Genomic DNA, 23,069 nt, shown 5'->3' with positions numbered 1-23,069 from the left:
GATAATAAATAATTTAATTTTAATAATTTTTAATAATAATTTATTTTTCAAATAAAATTGATATGATTTTTATATAATATAATATTTTTGATATTTTATATATATATATAACTTAAATCAAAATAATCTTCTCTTTTTAGGATTGAATGCAGATAATAAATAATTTAATTTTTAATAATTTTTAATAATAATTTATTTTTCAAATAAAATTGATATGATTTTTATATAATATAATATTTTTGATATTTTATATATATATATAACTTAAATAAAAATAATCTTCTCTTTTTAGAATTGAAAATGCAGATAATAAATAATTTAATAATTTTATTTAAAAAATAACATTGATATAATTTTTATATAATATAATATTTTTGATAAAGTCAATAAACATTGAATGCAACATTTTTATATGAAATTTGTAAAAATCTAATTACATATTATTACATATTATTATCTACAGATAAATAAACAAAATAGATAATAAATATTCTCAAATATTGTCAAAATATAGATAAATAATATTTCTCTAATAAAGTCAAATAATATAAACGTTAAATGCAAAATATTATTATACGAAATTTTTCAAATCTAATTTAAATATTTGATTTATTTGATTTAAAGGAAAAAAATTTTTTACCAATTAATTATTATACTTCATAAATTATTGAACTAATCGAGAATGAATAATCTCGACAAAGAAAAAAAAATAATCAAAGCAACTTAATTAATCGAACGTTACTGCTTAATGAAAATCATTTTATTTATTAGCTCGAGCGTATAATTACGATTAATTTTTTGTAATTAAACATTAATGAACGTCGAGTTGATATTTTTTTTTCGGAAGTAGTTTCTTCTCTCTCTCTCTCTCTTTCAGAAGTTTTCTTTTAAAAATCACTAGCCAGCTGTTCGTCGCCCAATATGGTTGACCCTGACCTTTTACCAAGACACTCAACTATTTTCCAGGAAAGACCCATAACTCACGTGTCCATTGGTTATTTTAACGATGCTGGAATTTAATTTTTTTTTTTCCTTTCTTTTTCAACAGAATTAGTGGAATTTTCGTGGTACTAGATATGCATGTAATTTCTTAAAATACATATCCTTCTTTTTCTTTTTCGTCATCTTTCGTTACTATTAAAAAAGAGAAAAAATCAATTGTCCTAGAAACATCACTTAAAACTATTCCATGCCGAGAATACATTTCATCGTACATTGGGGTAAGCACGAAATAACGATTCGACATTTTTTTTTTTCATAAAAATACTTTTGGTAGTTATACGAAAAAAAAATATATATATATACATATATAGGAAGTTATATCGGTTGGTCAAATAATTATTACAATTTGAAATATGTTTATAAATTATATTCCGATAAAAATAATTTTCGTAACAAACTTATCAGTGTTTTAAATACACCGTTTGAAGTATTTATCATACATGCATTTAACGAAAGAAAGAAAGAGAGAGAGAGAAATATTTTTTGTATTAAATAATACAAGAAAACACGTATGACATACAACGTAAGGAATAATAGTTTTGATTAGACTAAGAAAGGAATGTCGGTTGTGTAAAATATCAAAGGAAAATTCCCTATCCAGCAATAGAAATGAACTTTGCTCGGGTTTGTAGATTGTGCGAATGTAATCTCCGAGAGACTAGAATGAGAACGAATCTCTGACGAAAGACGAGATGAGATCCGACAAGATTAAATCCGCCGTTAGTTTATTTTAATCTCACTTTTATATCTTACAGAGCAGCAGCTCGAATCAAATCCGATCGTTGCTACTAATCCGAACCTGAATTTTACCTTTTTTCTTCATTATTCATCTAATTGTTTGTTTAATCTTTGTTTGTTATTCAAGAATATCAGAACAGAATTGTATATGTATATATGTGTGTGTGTGTTTGTGTGTATTGTGGTAAACGAAAATGCATTGATGATATATACATCACTTTTAAAACACTTTGAAAACAAACTATCAAACCTTTAGGAGATTAAATTGAGGGGGAAAGGGGGGTTGTTGGTTAGGGGGACATGGTACGCGTTAACTTACAATTAATGCAAATCTCCTTGTAATGCATAAATCGATAAGAACGCGACTGGAAATTCGTGTGGTTTCGTAGAAGCTTAATACTCCAAATTGTCGAGGTACTATGTACGTTCTCCGAAATGTCAGATTTGTCATAGATACATGAATACATTATGTATATGTGATCAATGTACCGTTGCATATGTATTTTAAATTTATGTTGAATTTTTCTTTTATTTGAATTTATGAATTACCGTAATACGAGGAAGAAGAAGAGGTAGTACAAAAAAAATGATTCACCGTGTATACTTGGTGATAACTAGTAATGACTAGTGATAACTTTTGTTGTTTCTTTTTTTTTTTTTTAATATTTATCAACAAATATTTAAGATATTAAGAGAAATCGTTGTGTTTCATTTTTCTTTTTATTTCTCTTTATTCTTATCTTATATTTTCTATAATGATATTTTAATAATGACAATCATTTACTTATTTGTCTAATATTCGTCACGTATTTTGTAATGGAACTTTCACTTCTATTAGAAAAATTCTTTTTATTCTAACAGCTTTGGCCAGAAATTTTGGATTTTATGTAAAATGAAAGGGAAAAAAAAAGGAAAGAATAGATAAATTGTTGCTTTTGTATTCTTCAGGTATACAAATGGTCAAAGATCGGAAGTTCTTTCTCTGTTTTCTTTTTTTTTTTTTTTTGTAAATGGTTGTAGGAAGTGTAAAAAGATCCATATTTTCTACATTAGTCAAAGATATTTATTTATGTTTCATTCAATAGTTTTCCCAGGTAGAAATGTATTGTTATTTTTTCTTAAATCAACTGAAAAAAAAAATCCCAGACTTTTCAAGAAAATTCATCGTCCGTAATCTTGTTGGTTTAACTTTTTAATATGAACAAATATTTTTTACGAAAATCTGTCGAAAAAAATGTTTTCTTTAAAGTTCGTAAATGTGTCGTCCTATTACTACAAGTATATACTTGTAGAATAGAATAACCGAAAACGTGACTAATCTTCAAAGTACGCAGAGTTGCACGTTGCACGTATACACACACATATATATATACATATTATTATTATATACGATATCGTTCCTTATACAAATACACCTTCGTCATGTTCGTATTTCCGCAACTATAAATTTTCTCGGTTTAACATTGTTGTTCATACGTTGATCTACAAAATGACCGAATCAAGGTACCCAACGTTGATCTATTAACCCTGACACTTACTTTGGACGCATTTTCCCTCAAACTCTTGGCATTAGACTAAAACTAATTTCGTTCGTAGTTTCGGTTTATCTCTAATATAAAAGGTAAACGACCTCGAAAAAAATAGAAACGTTTAATTAACCGCAATTGACCTCGGTTGGCACAAAACTACTCGAAAACGCTGCGCGCGTATATCATCGCGTATTTACAAATGGTACGCATGCAACTGAAATAATCGCGAATCAATTAATCATTGTGTTCTCTAACGATAAGTTTTAATTTATTTAGCTTCTTTTTCTTCTTTCTGAACACGTGTTCGATCAGTTAAAATTCTTTTAACTTAAGAAATATACGTTTCTCGTATCGTATTACTCGAACATCAAGTATATGTAAAGTATAGTCATATTCACATTTTAATATGTCCATTTTGAATCTTACGAGAATCGTTGACTCATCCATAAAGTGACGCAGTCACTAGTATCGTTTTACTTTAAACATTTAAAAAAAAAAAGATCGTCGTTATTCGCACGATTATAAAACAACGACGTAATATTCTAAATAAAATAAATATTATTAGAAAGATGTAATTAATTACATCGTTAATAAAATTCAAAAATCAATCGATAGTTTTACAAAATACGATAATGTGTGTGTGGGTGGAGTAGTGATATACGAGAAACGAAAAAAAAAATGAATCCGACAGTTTGGTAGTAATAAAATTTGTTCGTACTCGAGCATTGTTTGTATCAGTCAGTAGGGGCAGCCGTGACGTCACTAGGAACGTAAGGAAACTCTCACTCCGATTGGTGGCCGAGTCTCCTAGCGGCTAACGCGTCACGGTCGTTGAATGTAACTGCCTATAGATCGAGCGACGGTGCTCGTTTCCCCTTAGGTGGTGGGGATAGTTAGTTGGTGGTGGGGGAAATTTGGTTTTACTACGGACCGGTGGCGACAGTGTGTATCATTATATATATATACATGCACACGGTGATACACAGTGTAGTTAAAAAGTTGTTCTCGGGGAGAGAAATAATATAGTATAGCGAGAGAAGGAAAAGGAAAGAAGTGGAAAAGAGAGAGTGAGTGAGTGAGTGAGTGAGTAGTGAGAGAGGGAGTATAGAAAGGTGGAGTGGGGAAAGAGGGGAAGAGCTGTCTCGACACCGTTCTATTTTCGTCGGCGCGCCACTGCTGGCCCAGATTCAACGCGACCGTCACGAGAGCGCGTTACCTTCTTCTTCTCACGTCATCTTCTCGTCCTATGGAAAAAGAGTTTAACAAGTGAGTGAAAGATACGAATCTCTCTCGTATAAAGAAAAAAAAAAGAGAAAGAAAGAAAGTACGAACGAAAATTACATTACCAACGAAAATATCTTCGTATAAATCGTTAGAAAACAGAATTGACCAATCAATCGTTATATTATCGCGGTATTATTTCTTCGTTCACTATTAGTGGTGTGTGTGTGGTACTTCTTGTTTTTTTTTTTATTTCCTCGTTTTTCGCGTCGTCGTCCAATCGAAATCGTTCCTACCCAACCCCCGTTCTTTTCCGCGCGTTCCTATTAATTTATTCCATCCGTTAATTACTTTTGTCAATTCCTTTTTCTTTTTATCTTATCTTTGATCGCGTTCTAACATCGTCGATAGCCATCGATACCTCGTTCGTTAGTTCGTTAGTTGGTTCGTTAGTTCGTTTGGTGGTGGTGGTGGTGGTTTCTTTATTATTACTTCGGTGAATTGTTCTACAATCTTTTCGTTATTATCATTAACGAAACGAAGACCGTAAGTGAAAAATACCACAGCACAGTCCTGGAAGATATTAGGAAAAGAACATCTTTAAAGCTTCTAGAATGTGACTTTCGAGTGATACTGTTGTAAGTGATTATCGAAAGAATTAATTATACGTTCATTCTTTTCCTTCTTTTCTTTCTTTTTCTTTTCTTTTGTGTGTGTTTTTTTTTTTTTTTTTATTATTTGATTAAGTTGAAAAAATATTATGATAAAGTTACGAGAATGAAAGGAAAAAGAATGTTAAATGCATTTTCAAAGAAAAGATAAGGAATACCATTCGTGTATATCCACGTGTGTTAAACTCGTACTTCCGATATATTTATTTTTTTTTTTAATTGCGTCAAGTGAGTGCATCACGCGTGTTCTACTGTGTGTGTATGTGTGTGTATGTATGTGATAATTTCTTCCATACAGTTATTATCGTTTTAAAATTATTGACAACAAAATATTTCTATTTATGAATCTGTGTAATATATAGTTACTTTTCGTTTTAAAAGGAGTAACATTAGTTACACAATCATCGCAGAAAGGAAAATAGAAAATACAGAAAAAGAGAGAGGAAACGAGACCTTAACCCCTCTCGGTTTCAAACAAGTGCCACTTTGAGGTTAGCTCATTTGCTCATTCTTTCACTTTCGAAATAAACATTATTTCATTTTTTTTCACCTCCCCGTCCATCGTTTTACTTCTAATTCTTGATTACCCTTTTGTAAGAAATTTTTAAATGACGATTAGAGTGAAATTTTCTTTATCTAATCTAAAGTGTTAAAATCGATTAACGTTTCTTGAAATAATTTGATAAAGTTATGAATAAAATCATTGAGGAAGCGGAAAGGGAGGAAAATACGGGTCAACGATTTTCGTTGTATAACAACGAGTCCTAAGTCAAGTTCATTTTTAGAAAGAACAGAGATAGAAATAAGAACCGTGACATTTGAATCTTCATTTGAGTATGGGCGCCATTCTGGCAGAAGTCTGAAGTTTGGAACGATTCGTTGCGCGCGCAATTCAATTTCTATATATTTAATACAACAAAATAATATTGTGTTTTTACTAAAATAATTTAATTCTATATACAAAATTACTATCATTACACAAATCACCGATAGTTGATAGATATTACTATAAAATATTATTACATCGAATATAATTTAAATTTAAGAAAAAAAAAAAGAAAAAAAGAAAAAAACAAGAATACAAATTTTATAGCAACATGTAATTTGGAAGCAAAATCTACATGAAAACAAAACTGCTCGGCTTTAATAAATTGAACAAACGTTTTACAGTATGGTTGTAAAAAAAAAAATTTGTTATATTAATTCATATTAAACTCTAACAATAAAATTATTACTTTTATCGAATTTTCGAATAATCGTTATCATCGTTACTTGGAAAAATAAAAACAAAAATAGAGAAGGGGGGGGTAAAATAATATAATAAAGATTAGAACGGATATGCATTGGCATTCGTGGCGCCAGACTTATGTTAGTCACGTGGCACGTTTACGTTTCGATTCTCTCTCTCTCTCTCTCTCTTTCTCTCTCAATATGTCTGTATTTCATAAAACGAGTCCATCGCGCAAGATCGTAGGAAGATCGAGAACGAGTATACCTTCCTTCCTTCCTTCTTTGACATTGGTGAGAACGCTTTGGCACGCGGATAATATCATCATCTTATTCTTCACTATCCTCAGTTCATACAACTGTGGCTGAAATATTTTTACACGCGTATGTAAAATTTTGAACAATATTTTTTGTTTTCTCTCTCTCTCTCTCTCTCTCTCTCTCTCTCTCTGTCTCTCTCTTTCCATAAAGTCAAACATTTTTTCGTCATTTTATTTTCTTTGGATCTCTTTTTTCCCTCGAGAAGAAGAAGAAAATAATAATAATAATAATATTATTATTATTATTAGATGATTATCGTCAATCATTTGGAAGAATTCGTCGTTTTTGTTCATTGAAATTTGTAATAATCGATTTTGTTTCTTTATTTACTAGCATTTTTATATTTTATTCTAATTGAATCTTATGTAATTTTTTAACGAGCACTTTATACGGAAATATAGTAAATTGTAATACGTCGTCATCGTCGTCGTCGTGTGGTGCACTAGCATGAGTGACATTTCGATAAAAGAACGTCATCGTATAGCTGACGTTATTTCTTGAATAACAAATAATATTTTTCCGGTATATTTTTTTTTTTCCGAGACTATCAGCTAAGATTATTTATTATGTTTTCTTTCGTTGTTGTTGTTGTTATTGTTGTTGTTATTATTATTGTTGTCGTCTTATTTTTGTTTGTACAATATGGAGAGATTGATTAATTTGTTGTTTTTAATAAAACAAGTAGGTACAATCAATACTATGAGTGAATATATATACTCTAATGTTTTATTGGTGACACCTACTCGGCCAACATAAATGTTTATCCGATTCTGTTTTCATAACATCAAACAGATTAACCAGTGTGGTCGTTCTTATCGAATTACAAACTATGACGACGAACGGTCACAAGGATAGATTTCTTTCAACGTAGAAAACATTTTCTAGCTGATTAATATATATGTCGTCATGAAAAATCATCAACTTTTTAATTTATATATATTTATATTATTTATTTATTTAAAATTTTTTTTTATTTTTTTCTTTCTCTCTCTCTCAAAACTCGTGAAACTTTTAATATTTGTCAAATAAATGATTATTATATACGTCTTATGCTAGACGTATTTTGAAAATAAAAAAAAAACTAAAAACAAAATAAAAATTAGAATATAAAATGATTGCGATAAGATGATGATATTTTTTGGTTTTGAACTAATTTTTTTTTGTTTTATACAAGGAAGGAAGAAAGGAAACTTATAGTTTAGTTTGTGGAGAATCTTAAGAATCCGAACTAGCATACTTGAATCTAATAGGAAAAAATAAACTAGAAACACGCTAGAGCTTGTTCGTTAAGATGCTTATGTAATATTATTCAGACTATTATCGCGTTATGTGAAGAACTTGGAAGGATTTTTATTAACAGAAACTGAATTTATATAGAACCGACTATGTAAATGTTTTTTTTTGTTTCTTTTTTTGCTTTTTTTTTTCTTACGAGTAAAATCACAAACGATTATTCAAAAATATCTTTTTCTCTTAACCGTCGAATTTGTCTTCGTTTGATTGTTTCAATTCTAGAGATTGGAGAATAAAATTGATAAAGAAAAACAAACAAACAAAACAAAACAAAAGAAGAAAGAAAAAAAGTAAAAAGTTAATTATAATAATTTATCCGTAATACTTGCAATATAACTTATATACCCACTTATCAACACTTTGATCACGGTGCATCACGTTTTTACGCGGTTACAGTTGCACGTTCGTTGACTTTTGTTTTTTTTTAATGCGTGTGTACGTAGTCAATTAATTTGTTATTTTTTGTTTTGTTTTGTTGTTTTCATTAGATTGAACAATCGTGACAATCAAAAATTTCCTCCATTAAAAATCACGTATGCAGTTTCTTTAATAAGAACGCGTGCGTGTGTAATCACTTTTATTAAAAGATACTTTGCTATCGATCAAGTCGCATGATTTTCTTCTACGACGTAAGAGAAAATACAAGTCACCTGTCTCAGTCTTTTACGCTCTGATGATGCTTTTTTTATTTTTAATACGGTAGCGCAACAGTTGTTGCTTAAACGAAACAATAGTTCCATTGCGAATGCTTGACTCTTGTTACTCTTGTTATAATAGAATCATTGATCATTGTTTTACATATATATATTTTTTTATTTATATTTTTGGATCGCTATTGCAGTTAATGCAGTTGCGTATTTTATTTCACTGTTCTCTCCTTGAGATTGTTCTTTCTTTTTTCTTTTTACCATTTATTTTACGATACGAATTAGAAAATGCAATATGCAATATTTCGTATGCAACGCACGATCTTTAAACAAAAAATATATGAAATTATCATAAAACGCAAATCATATGATATATATTTGTTTGAACAAAACGAATGACGAATGAGACAAAAAACACACACACAAAAGTGAATATATTCAAATTGAATTCTTTTTTCTTATAAGTCATTTGAGTTCTATCGTTAACTTTAGCAAATAAAAAAGAAAATCCAATTTGCAATTATTTATCATTGGAAAACATATATTTTTCGATATAATTACTTGTCTTCATTTAAAAAAATAAATACTATATGCTTATCGCGATTATTTAACCACGTGATTAAAAAAAAAAAAGGGACAATTATAATTATAGATAATATAATATATTAACACTCTAATGTGTTAAACGAAAATAATTGCACTTCCGACTAGTACGTATGATTGAATATTATAAAAAAAAAAATTTGATAAGGACGTGTGTAATATTTAAAAAGAAAAGAACAAAAAAGATATCAGTTTTTTGGGTATATTCTATTTGATTCTTTAATACGAGACACAACTTATGTCAGAAGAGAAATCCATTCGCGACACCAAGGTCTCGTTCATTAGACACCCAAGTCGAACACCTTGAGCGAATGCACCTGCGAGTAATGCTGAAACACGTATGAAAGCGAGTAAAGTGAGAAGAAGAAGAAGAAGAAAAAAGAGATGGAATAGGGAGAGAGGGAAGGGGGTGGTGAAGGGGGAGGAGGAGACGTATTATATGAACATATCTCAAGAAACGATCGACCTTGTCGTTAGTAGTATGCTTAACGAACAGTACCCTCTCGAACTTTGTTAAACGAGTGAGGGGGAAGAGAAGGGGGTAGAGGAAGGGGAGATCTAGACCTGATGATCATGCTGTTTTATTATAGATCCTTCGATATCTAATTATTTTATACCGCAAATTTTACGATTACTATTTTAACAACAAAAATATAATGGTTTCCGGTTTTTTATTTGATTTTTTTTACAATCATTATTCAAACGTTGATGTTAATTACGCGTTCGTCGAAAATGTTTTTTTTAAATTGAAAATTAATCTATCTTTTGAGATAGGTTTTTTTGTATATGTGTTACCGTCAAAGTGAGAAATGCCAGGAGGTTTTTAGGCAACGTAAGAAACAGAAGAATTGTTACGGACTTTTCCTAGGCATTGTACATAATACTTAAGCAATTTAGGGAATGTTCAGAAGAATACATGATCGGACAACAGGCACAAACATACACATAACACACGCATAAATGCGATCATGGAACACAGTAACAAATTAAATTTTTTTTGTTTTAAATTATTTAACAACTTGACTGCTACGCGAGTTTTTGAGACTGTGCGTGCCGCTGTATCATGCGCACCTCCATAAACTGAAACTTAGTCAATGTTGGTGTGTTATTATGTAGGTCCCACTGTTACTTATCGTATTAGAAGATTATTACATTTAGACTGTGATATTCATAGAGATCACCATGAAAAATCTGTATCTTCTGCTCGTTATCATAGTGGAAGATAAATAGGTTTAATACGAAATGTTTCATATCTGCATTCCATTGAAAATCATTCGAAACGAATAGAAGATGTATTTCTTACTTTATCGATTTCTCATTTGTCATTCTACGGAATATCTAGGAAATGTGAGAAATGTGAATACATTTCCTACATTGCCAGTTAGTTTTTGGCGTTGTCAACAATGCTTAGGCATAGCTCACAATGTCGGATTTCTCACGTTGTCTGTAACATATATATTTAACTGGTATTTTCACATATTTTTTATGTCAGTCAAATATTAATGGGTTGTCTTTTTTTCTTCCAATAATTAAAAATTATCTATCTTTCGGAGTTGTCGCGTTACGACCAGAAATATTACGTTTATTTTTTTTTTATTTTTTTTTTTTCCAAAAACCAAGAGAGGAAAAAAAAACATTGTTGTTTCTTTCTCAACAGAGATATTTATTACTTCGACACAACTTTTTGGTCATTTTTATTTATGATAAATTACAGTGTGATTCTTTTTTTTTTTGACATTCTAAAAATGTGTGGTTTAATCTGATGTAAAAAAAAATGTTGAACCTGAAAAATTGTTGAAAACGAACGATTCGCGTGATTAAAGCGTAATAATCAGTCGTTTTACGAATCATCGGAATTATATATTCATAGTATAGGAAAAACGATGGGGAAAGAAAAAAAAGAAAAGAAAAGAAAAAAATATAAATCATGCGAAGTAATAAATGTTTATACGCGCATTATCCTTCATGGCAATTTGTGTCGATATAATTGCAATAAATTGCATTTCAAATTGTTATCGATATATTCGGTAATTTATTTGTGTACATTTTTGTTCGATAATATTATTATTATTATTATTATTATTATTATTATTATTATTTTCTAACAATTTTTCTAGTTCTCACTTTGCATTAAGTTTCGTCGAACGTGTTACGTGTAAACGTAATACGAGCTCAAATATTTAGCAACTAGTCTTTGAGTTACGTGTTTAAGTTCGTGTTACTTTAGAGTTATATACGATGTTAAATTACGCACACTTTTCTCGTACCTATCCGATAGCGGATAATGAAAAAAAAAAATAACGAAATGCGATATTGTAAATTGAATGAATATATACATATACGGGATATTCCACAAATTGCTTTACCGAGAAAACACACGCCGATATTGATTTATTAATAAAATTACAATATTTTCTTCTTCATCTCGTCATATAATAATCGACAATTTTTAGTTTTACTATTTAAGAAAAAAATATATATATGTATATGTATATGTATATGGATCACTTCAAATAACTGGCAAACAAATTTTCTAAATTTTCGGTTCGGTAAAACTAATTTTTTTTTAATATTTTATATATAAAATTAATAATTATATTTTTCATATATATGTGAATGTATAGTACATGGAAATTTAAAAAAAAAATAATTTTATATATAAAGATACTTTAAAAAATATATATACATGTATACTACTATATAACTATGTATATGTGGATACTTTAAAAAAAAAAAAAAAAAAAGTAACCATTTTTTGACTTCAACTATAATATCATTGGACGTATCGTTACCGTAAACTTATCGGTTACCACGGGTACTGTTGAGATTAATTCGACGACACTGACGCCGTACAAGGACAAATCCGTTTCACGCGCTTTATATAGAAAAGCTTGTGGGCGATAAAAAAAAATGAGAGAGAGAGAGAGAGAAGAAAAATGTCTAACCATCGATACGATAAAATAAACCTGAAGCATTTTCATTCACATAGTTAAAAAGAATGGATGTATTCTCACACGGTGTTGAAGGGTGGATGGTGAAGGTTGGTGGAGGATGGTGGGTGGAAGACACACGAAATATTTTGATGATGGATGTGTTAAACATTGAAAATCATGCTAAGTGTCGCATCAAATAATACTTGCACACATTTACACATATAAAAACCTGTTTGCAACGTATTTGACGTAACAAATATGGGCGTGTTATGTTAAAACGTGATTTTCCTATATTTTTTTCTTTTTTTTTTTTTTTAAATAACATTCCTATGCAACTTTCGCGAATTGCGCTTTGTTTATTATCGATAGTTTGATAAAAATGAATTTTTCATCTATCAGATTTTATACTTTAATTAAATTAAACTAACAAAATAATTAACTAACGTTGATATTAATTAATTCGCGTTATCCTTCTATTAAATTTTTCATAACATTTTTCTTTCGTGTTTCGTTAAAAAATTATCGTTTATATTGGTTATCTATAATTGTTGTTATATTACATAGAAACAAATTAGATAAAGAAATGGACAATGTGGTGTAGTGGTAGTGGTATATTTGTGGTTTCTTTAGTTGAATGTAAACTTTTCGATAAAAAATGATCAATATTATTATACAATTATTCATCTATCTCTTGTATTATAACTCGTTACGTTTTAATCTTTTGTTTAAGTGCAACAAATTATGCTAATAATTTAACTTCTATTTATGGCATGTGTGTCGTGCGACCGACGTTTAATGAAGAATAAACTTGATAAAACTTGATGTTTTTAGCTTAACTAGATTAAAGCATGTTAATATAATAAATTTCATTTAAATATTGTAAAAATCATGCGATGAATTCTGCGACGAGTAAAATTACGTAGACGTAAAATCAACGACAAAGAATTTTTATGCGTTAATTATTTCCTATTTTTTTTTTCTTTTTTTTTTTCTTTTTTTATTCATTAATATTCTATAACACCGTGTGTAACTTTAAAATCATATAATTAAATATGTTCATATATTAATATCTATCGCTATAAAAATATTTTTTATTCATATCTTTTATTTATATTATATTATTATTTTTTTTATTTATGTTATTTATAATATTTTTTTTTTATTTATGTTTTAATTATATTTAATATAATATTCTATATATATTTGTGTATATAGGGAATTTTTAAAAATTTAGTATTAAAAATGACCTCAAATAACATTTTGAAGATATGGTTTCACATGTGATGCTTGGCGTAGGGTATAAGAAATCCGAGGTTTCGATATTCCAAGTCAAGCGTCCTGCGTCAGAACCCGGAATGGATGGGTTACCCGTCTCTGACGCACGCACGTGTTACTCTTCCTTGTGAAACCTTTCTCCCATAAGATTTTTCATTGAAGTCTCTCTTATCCCATAACTTTGCAATCCTACACTTATGGGTAATACCTAAATCCTAATCACCATTCAATAATTAACCACCCTTCGTTATAACACATCGTGTTTTCTGTCTTAAAAGGAAACATGATTCAAAACGAAGGAAGAATAAAATTGGTATCAATCCACCCTGGTGTTTCTTGTATCATGAAACGATCAGGACTAAAATGGAACCAACAAATATTTTTTTTTTCTCTTATTAAATGGGAACTTATATTTTTTTTTTATTATTTTTTTTTTTTTTTTATTTTTTTTTTTATTTTTTTTATTTTTGTTTTGTAGAATGGTGACATTTATATCTCACAAGGCAACTTTTCTAATATCATTATTTTTTATTCTTTTTTTTTTTTATCATTGGCTATTGTAGTTTTTCGTGTTGTTTGTTCACGCTTCGTTTTTCAATAGGAAAGGAAAAGAATAAGTTGAAGTTTATTTATCATGTATGCCATTGTTTAATCGTAAACGTGTGATTCGTAAAATTATTCCCATTATCATCGACACTTTACAACCTACTACTACTACTACTACTACTACATTGTAATTTTTACTATACTTCTTACATTGTTACGATTTATAGCTGTTTTCAAATTGTTCCCTCGACGTTACTGATCGATAAATCTTTTACGACATGATCGACCTTTGACCATTCGAATGATTTCCTTATAGCCAATCGTATATTATTATCTATAATGAAAAAGGGGGGAGTGGGGGGTATGGAATAGTTAATCGCATTTCTCTTGTAAATAATAAGCACTCGATTGTTACAATTTTCCAAAGATACGCCAATAATTATGAAAATATTAAACCAAAATAAAAAAAACAAAAAAAAAAATATATTTTACAATGATTTATTATCTTTAAATAAAATTATCTTATTTGTTTCTTTTTTTAGTTACAAATGCATCATGACAAAGTATTTGATAAGTGAAAATATTGAATAAAAAAAAAAACCATTATTTTATGATTTATCTTCTATTGCAATGATTATTATCTTTAAAAAATTGTACCATTTGTTCTCTTTTCTTTTCCTTTTTTTTTTTTAGTTACAAATGCACCGCCATAATTATTGATGCAATTAAATTCTTTGGAAAAAATGATATACTATATCGAGTCAAATAAAAAATTCTCATTATTCTTTTTGATCATTTGGAAAATTATTAATTACGGATCGTCGTGAAATGATGCAAGATCGGAGGGCAATTGCTTTTGGCGTAGTAAGTCTTTTTCAACGGTCTTGAGATCTATCTTTTGCAAGAGAAATAATGAGAAAGAGAGACATCGAATCGAAAGTCGAGTAGGAGTCGGTTAATAAATCAATTACGTCGAGCGGTATAAAGATGACACTTCTATTTCTATCCTCTCCGTAAATATAAGGTCTTTTGTTTACCACACACATTTATTCTACATATCTTATATACTGTATATTTCTCATATACTTTATTACTGAATTTATACTATATAAAGATTCGTTGAAATGAGTCTCCAAAAAAAAAAGAAAAGAATTTACGAGATATAATTGCAGAAAGAACAGAATTTTTTATAATAATAATTATAATAATAATAATATTATATTTATATTATTATATATAATTTATTATATATAATATTATTATATAATAATATTATTTATATTATAAATTTAATATAAATATTATTATATATAATTATATATAAATATAATATTATATATATTATTATATATATATATAAAATATAATTTTATAATAATAATAATAATAAAAGAATGTAATTGTAAAATCAAAATCAAATATTTTCTTTGATCAATGACAAAGTTTGGAACCATTCTGTCGTCGTCATCATCATTTCAATCATCAGAATTTCGTTTAGTTTTGAGGTAAAGGTAGTGGTGGTGGTGGTGGTGGTGGTGGTTGACTCGTGACAGATGCCACTTCGAGCATGGCAATTTAAAGCAGATTGAAAATGTGTGCGTTGTCATCGTGGGCGGATGTTGCATATGTATATGTGTACTACTACTACCATCACCACCAAAGTGAAAATATATTTACTCGAGAATTTTCTTCCTGTTGGCAAGGGGCAACCTATCCTAAGTATAATTAAAAAGTAAAAAAAAAACACGCGCGTCCATTGTTGCTTAGTTTTTTAATTTTTTCAATAATAAAAATCTATTATATTTGTATTGTTTATATTATTGTTTTTTTTTTGTAAATAATAATGCATTTTTAATGTAATTGGTTATTATTGGGGTGGAGGTAAGGAGAGGGGGAGGAATTGTTCTGACGTATTTCAACCAAACATAGTGTTAATGAATCTTCATTGTCTTCAATTAAATTCTCTTTTTTCCTTTCTTTCTTTTTTGTTGGCTGACTGGTTAGATATCTGTCTGTCTGTCTGTCTGTATGACTGTTTCGTTAAAGGGTTTCTTTATAAGAAAGGCAATCAAGTTGGCGATGACCCATGAGTTCTCTCATTCTTTGCCTTTCTCAGTCTTCTAAACGAGTGAACTGCTTTTATCGACCCTTTTAAATACATTTCAACGATTTCTATTAATTAACCGTACAAATTGTAATTATATTAACTTAACTATAGTATCTTTTATATATATATTTTATTAATAGAAAAAAAAATATAATCACATAATTTTCTGCGAAAATATTATAAGTAATTATTTGCTATGATACATTAACACGAATATGATACATTACAATGATAAATGTAAACATATATCACTTTATTAACATAACAAAATTATTATTAATTAGCCAAATCTTATTTCTAAATGAAAAAGATCAATAGAATCTTTTTTTAATCAACGTACTAAATTAGAGTTATGAAGCAAATTATTTTCTAGAGGGTTCGGGATGATTTGCTAAACGATTTTTTATACCTTTCACTGAAATATATATATACATAATACATATATGTATACTAACGAGATATATTGAAGTATGAGGTAATGTTTTTAAATATGCGCATCAATGTATTTTTGTTTGGTTATCCCCGTCCAAAGATAAACCACGCGTTTGAAAGTGCATACAAACAAATAGACATACACATACACACACATACACACATACGCACGTATGCACATATCTTTAGGTACACCATTACGTCGTATATATATATTTATACAATAAAAACATTATCACACAAGGACACGTTGAATTTTCCACGAAGGATATATGGAACACATGCGGAAGCACGTGTTGTAAAGGGGTTGGGAGGAAATGAGGGTGTTCAATTATCGATCAGAATATTATTATCTTTCTTTTGATTATAAATTGAAAGAAACGCGTGATGATAATAAAAATAGTAGTAGTAGTAGTAGTAGTAACATTTTTACACGTGTAAATCGTTTCAAGATGAAATAGAAGATTGTTGGCAACTTCGAAGAAAATTTTGGTTAAAGTTTCGTTCCAATGAAATGTCATTAAATATATATATAGTCATCACAATATATATAAGGCTATTTGTGAAATATTTAGACTTAATTTTATAGGGCTGATTTTATTTATTTATTTATTTATTTATATATTAGATATATATTTATTATAATAAAATATTTATTGTTATTTAATGAAAATACGTATATATGTCGTATGTCGTATTTTTTAACATTGAACATGCATATAATGTAATCTTAAAAATTTTCTTCGTTTCAATAACACCTGATTCTAACAGGTTGGAATCAAGAAAAATAATAACAATAAGGATATAATACCTGACACTAGCAACAATGCATTTAATCATAAAATTAAATTAATTTAATAATAATTTTTAATTAAAAATGCATATAAAGAAAATGAATATTAATAATAATAATAATAATAATAATAATAATAATAATAATAAAAGGAAAAGTAATTGCTTCTCAAACGCAGCAAGTGTGATATGTGTCGATAATGGTGACACAAATGATGACAACTAACGTTAAAACATTTATATACGTGTATATATAGGTGTTTTCACTCACGTTTAAACGGGTTGAACCTGAAGTAGGTTTCTAGGTTGTTTCTCGGTGAATCTCTTTTTTTTTCTCTCTCCTGGATCGGGTTTTTAGAGAGCTGTGACGTTGCTTATTCACTTCGTTGAAACAAACCGCAGCTTCCTTCTATCTTAATCTTTTTATTTGTTTTAATTTACTTTTTTTTTTTCATCATCATCTTCTTCTTCTTGTTCTTCTTCTTCTTCTTCGTCGTCGTTGTCGTTGGATCTTAGAAACTCGACATTCATTATTGGCACATGCGTTAAAGAATTTGAAACGATAAATTCGTATGTTTATATAAGAGATGGAACTTCGCAAAATATCTTTCATTAGGTCAACGAGTGGCTAGTTGAACTCTTTTAAAGTAACAAATTGAGACGATGATTCGTAGAAAATGTTTTTTTTTTTTCATTTTTTTTCTTTTAACGATCTTAAACGAGGGTTGTTTAAGATCGAATTTAAAAATATTAACTAATTGTAAGTATTATAAAAGGAAAAATAAGTTTTAACTTCAAGTAAAAAAACACACACACACACACATAACCTGATATAATCTAATTTTTCTTCATAATTCTATTTGTGATATTATAATATTGTTTATAATAATACGGTTATACTACATTGACAATGGATATAACATATAGATATAATAATTAACAAATATTAACTTTTTTTTGATATAATCGTATAATACTTTGTTTTACCAACAACAATAAAATAAAATAAAATTCAAATAATACGCAATATAATATATAAAAGTTAATCGATGTAACAATATACAAGATGTAATACTAAAAATCTTGTTACCAAACTAAAAAAAGAAAAATAAGAAATTCTTTTGACAGACATTTGCGAAACGGTGACAATATTCTAATTAAAAATTCATATATTCAAATTTTGAAAAAAACTAAATATTGTAATTTTTATATACATGCGTCGTGTGTATATTATAATAGTTAAATTTAGAGTAATATTGACCTAGACATTCCTTTCGAACGATCATTGGACGCACCAAAGATATAAAAACCAAGAGGGAGGGTTTCATCCGAAACGGAAACCAGGACACAATTCTTGCACGACCGTGGGGGGTGATATATAAACTTATGTTAGACTAAATCGTCTGTTTTCTTTGGCACGAATGCAAAACTTTAAACTTGGATTCAAAGTAAAACAACGCAAAGGCCTAAAGTTTAAATGGATAAACTCGTTGCTTGTACGCGTTACTTTTGAAACAAAACAAAAAAGAAAACACAAATTGAAAGAAAAACAATTGTCTCTCTCTCTCTCTTCTTGTTTCTTTTTTAAATGATTTTTATATATAATATATTTTAAATATATATTATGTCAAGTATTATACTTTGTAATAAAATTTCACTAAATTTTTAATTTACTGATTAATACATTTCAAACACTAAACATATTACCACGTGTTTAAGTCAAGTGACCCGTGTACTGTAATTTGTATAAAAAGAAAAAAAAATAACTACGTATAAAAACCCATATATAAAAACATACATTAATTTTTAAATAAAAAAAAAAATAATTCGTTATAACCCTAACCAATTGGCTTAAAATCTTATTTTACATTAGGATATATTAGGTTTACATTAATTTTTAAATAAAAGAAAATAATTCGTTACCCTAAAACCAATTGGCTAAAATCTTATTTTACATTTAAGATATATGATTTTTATTTATTTTTGTTTTAAGAAGTCATTTGATCATTCACGATAAGAATTAAGTTATCGGTTAGGTTTGATTGTTAATATGAAATTTAATTGAATATCTAAGATTTTGATTGAATACTTTAAACCTTGATTTTGTTGTTTGTTCTGATTACAGTTTCCTAGTGAGTGCATCCTCACATACATGGAGTTTCAGCTGGATAGCGCAGAGTACTGCCAGGCTCAACACAAATAGAGAGATACGTCCAAACATCGTGACAACACCTATCATCAGGTATCATTTAATCGTGGAGTGAAGGTTGGAAGGTAGGAAGGAAGGTTGGAAGGTTGGAAGGTAGGAAGGAAGGAAAGAAAGGAAGAAGATAAAATATCTAGAGAGATAGGTGAACATCCTGGGAAGAGATCGAGATATTACAAATATTTGGATCATCATCGAAGTGTATATTGTCAGAGAGAAAGAGAGAGAGAGAGAGAGAAGGAAAGAAGAAAAATCATCAGCTAGTCATCACGCAAGACATAGAAGAATTTAATAGAAACAATTGTTAATTTACATTAATAAATGCAAACGCCATAGTCACCGATTCGCGCCTGATCCAGGAGCACTTATTGCCAAATAGGTAAAATATCCAAAATATTATATAATTTGTATGATACGTGTTTATTAACACGTTAGTGATTCACCATTATTTGGTTAAAGTTTCTCACTATGTCATATTTTATTCTTAATCTAAATTAATCAAAAGTATGATATAACCTATAATATATTTCATTTTGTTTGTTATTTTGTATATTTTATATTTCAGTGATTTTTTTTTTTCATTTCAATTTAATTTGAATAAGAAGAACGTCATCCATGTTTTGAGTTTTAAAGGTTGAGTTTAAGAGGGCCCCCCTTCACCCCACCAATATGGCTGACAAATAATGGCGACACTAACGTGTTAAAAAATTATTTAATTATATATATTATATTCTATTATTAAAAATCTTATTTGTTCGTATTTTCGTTTACAGATAATCTTCCGAATATTAGTCGAAGAGAAAGATTCCTTGGTGGGAATAATAAAATCGCATATCAACACCGCCTAATGTAACTTAGTCCTCACCAATCCCCCTCCCCTCTTCCTTCGGCGAAATTCGCGCTCAGCAAAAACCCTCTTCCCCTAAAAATCTACATGTAAAACACCCCTAACCCCCCCTCACTGTTCTGTCCTCTGTAAAAAAAAAAAGAAGAAGAAAACAAATTAATAATTAACAAAAAAAAAAGAAAAGATTAACAAAGTATTCGATTAGTTAAATGAAAAACAACTTTATAAGACTGACATCTATGGGCTAAGTTGTCTAAATTCAGCCCAGCTTCGCATTAGTGTGGCACATTTGCAAAAGATTCAACAAAAAGAGAAAAAGAAAAACGGAAAAATACAAATTAAGAAACATTATAAGTGTGAGCAACCGTTGTGTCGGGTATACAAAAAAACAAAAAGTCACCCGGTCAAGAAGAAGGAAATCCTTTTAAAAGAAATTTGAACTTAAACGATATAGAAAAAAGGGAGAGAAAAAGGAATAAAAAAATAAATTAAACACTTGTAGTTGTAAGGAGGAAATGAGCAACATGAGGGTAAAGGATATCAGGCCGGCGCCCGCCGAGATTGAATACAAAAACATGAAGTTCCTCATCACTGATCGGCCCAATGATCAGACCATTCATACTTTTATTCAAGTAAGTTTCATTTATAATACGTAAATAAAAAAGAAAAAAAGAACACTTTCATGGTCCGATGGTAAAGAATATTATTAATCAATTAAATATTTATACTTTTGCCAATTTCGAATATTCCTCTTAATTTAACAATTTGTTATAATATATTGTAGCGAGTATAAATCAGGTGAAAGTGGGATATTGAAAATTGTTAACGATTACTATTTCCCTTTCTTTTTTGTATCTTTTTTTTTAATAATAATTATTTACAAATGAATTTGCTAATAATTGCCGGAATTAATTGCGGACGTGAAAGTGTTAAAATATATATGCATTTATAAGAAAAAAATGTTCATCTTCCTTTTTCTCATAGGAACTGAAAAAGCACAATGTGAAAGAAGTAGTGAGAGTCTGTGAACCAACGTACAAAGTTGAAGAACTTAAGACAGAAGGGATCAATGTCATAGATTTGGTATTCGACGATGGGACGTTTCCACCAAACGAGGTCATTAAATTCAATTCATTTCATATATATATATATATATATATATGTTTTTATTTCAATATTCTTTTTTATCATTTCAAAATATGAATCTCCAGTTACAACGTTGTTAAAATACGAATTCACGATACCACCGTTTCAAAAATATTCAAAATATATACAATAATAATATATACTGAAAAATATTTCTAATTTTTTAGTAGATAAAATGATTATTATTAAAGAAAACACTCTATATCATTGTGTCGATAAAATTATGATAACGATACAAATATTTATGATATTAAAATAAATCATAAAATCCAATTTGTTCACAATTTGTTGACTCTTAATTATTCCAATTATCATAATTATCGACACATTTATGAGTAATATATAATTATGGTTTTTATACGATAACGTTATAATTACAGGTAGTCGATGAATGGTTCGAATTATTGAAAAATCGATTCCGTGAAACACCTGATGCTTGTGTAGCGGTACACTGTGTAGCAGGACTCGGCAGAGCACCCGTATTAGTTGCCCTAGCTCTCATCGAATTGGGTCTCAAGTACGAGGACGCTGTTGCTCTGATCAGAGAGTTAGTATGATTAACCAAATACTAATAATAATAATAGTAATAATATTCAATCAAAAATATTTGTTTGAACAATCCTTTCTATCTTAAATTTGAAGTTTAATTATCATTGTTCTTCAATTAATAATAATTGAAATAGTATTAATAATGAATATAATATAAAAATCAATTAATAATGAAATAATTCATTTTTAGGAAAAGGCGAGGCGCTATTAACTCAAAACAGCTGGCCTACCTTGAGAAGTATCGTCCCAAGTCACGATTGAAGCTCAAAAATGGACAGAAGAATTCTTGCTGCATTCAGTAGATTTAAAAATAAAATTAAAAAAAAAATTAAATAAAAATAATAATAAAAAAAGGAAAGGAAGAGAGAAGAGAAGAGAAGAAAAGTAAAGTAAAGTAAAGTAAAGAAAAAAAAAACGATCTTTTTCAAATGAACTTAAATAATTCATACTGATTGGTATACCTAATTGTATGGGTTTCCTCGCCTGATAACAAATGACATTGTACCGACTCTTTCAAATGGCCTACCAGTGGAAATGCAACCAAACATGAGTCATTGCCAATGGCGATGTTTATACCATCCCACGTGTCTAAAATAAGCAATCGAGAGAGAAATAGAAAAAAAAGAGAGAGAGTGAGAGAAAGAGAGAATAATTCAGGTGCTTTAAATCGTGGCACTTTTCATTTACGAAAGTTGTATATTTATTTTTGATACTTAACCCATATTGAATTCCATAGGACAAAATAAGCGTTTATATTGTAAGAACTGTACCTCTAACATTAAAGAACGAGTATTACCGAATGCCGAAATAATAATACATTTTTACGCACTATTTGTCAAATTTCTAATCGCAATTGAATAATTATATTGTATTATTGTATGAAATATATGGTCTGAGATTTTATCTTTTATTTTTCTTTTATTTTTTTTTAAGTTTTTCTTTTCTTTTTTTTTCATTTTCTTTCGTTTGATTTTACAATATATA

The 23,069-nt window shown here is 28.6% G+C and overlaps 1 protein-coding gene across 5 annotated transcripts in view; it reads left to right on the top strand.

Annotated features, from left to right (window-relative positions):
- LOC122520103 (protein tyrosine phosphatase type IVA 1) overlaps positions 1–22,461 on the top strand; it is a 53,411-nt gene extending 30,950 nt beyond the window's left edge. The window contains exons 1-6 of one of the 5 annotated variants that reach the window (XM_043640057.1): positions 4,329–4,535; positions 19,463–19,922; positions 20,317–21,022; positions 21,375–21,506; positions 21,917–22,083; positions 22,276–22,461. In XM_043640057.1, coding sequence (XP_043495992.1) covers positions 20,906–21,022; positions 21,375–21,506; positions 21,917–22,083; positions 22,276–22,387 — 528 coding nt within the window. In that variant the 5' untranslated portion in view covers positions 4,329–4,535; positions 19,463–19,922; positions 20,317–20,905 and the 3' untranslated portion in view covers positions 22,388–22,461. Of the gene's footprint in view, positions 1–4,328; positions 4,536–4,899; positions 5,129–5,577; positions 5,653–6,688; positions 6,773–19,462; positions 19,923–20,316; positions 21,023–21,374; positions 21,507–21,916; positions 22,084–22,275 lie in introns of those variants that run through there. The other 4 variants (XM_043640058.1, XM_043640060.1, XM_043640059.1 and 1 more) reach the window with 4 other exon arrangements.
- Positions 22,462–23,069: the final 608 nt, after the last annotated feature.

The sequence above is a fragment of the Polistes fuscatus genome, unplaced genomic scaffold (genome assembly GCF_010416935.1).
Source record: "Polistes fuscatus isolate 324 unplaced genomic scaffold, CU_Pfus_HIC Scaffold3, whole genome shotgun sequence".
In the NCBI taxonomy this organism is placed as follows: Eukaryota; Metazoa; Arthropoda; class Insecta; order Hymenoptera; family Vespidae; genus Polistes; species Polistes fuscatus.
This window is presented reverse-complemented; position numbering and strand designations above follow the sequence as displayed.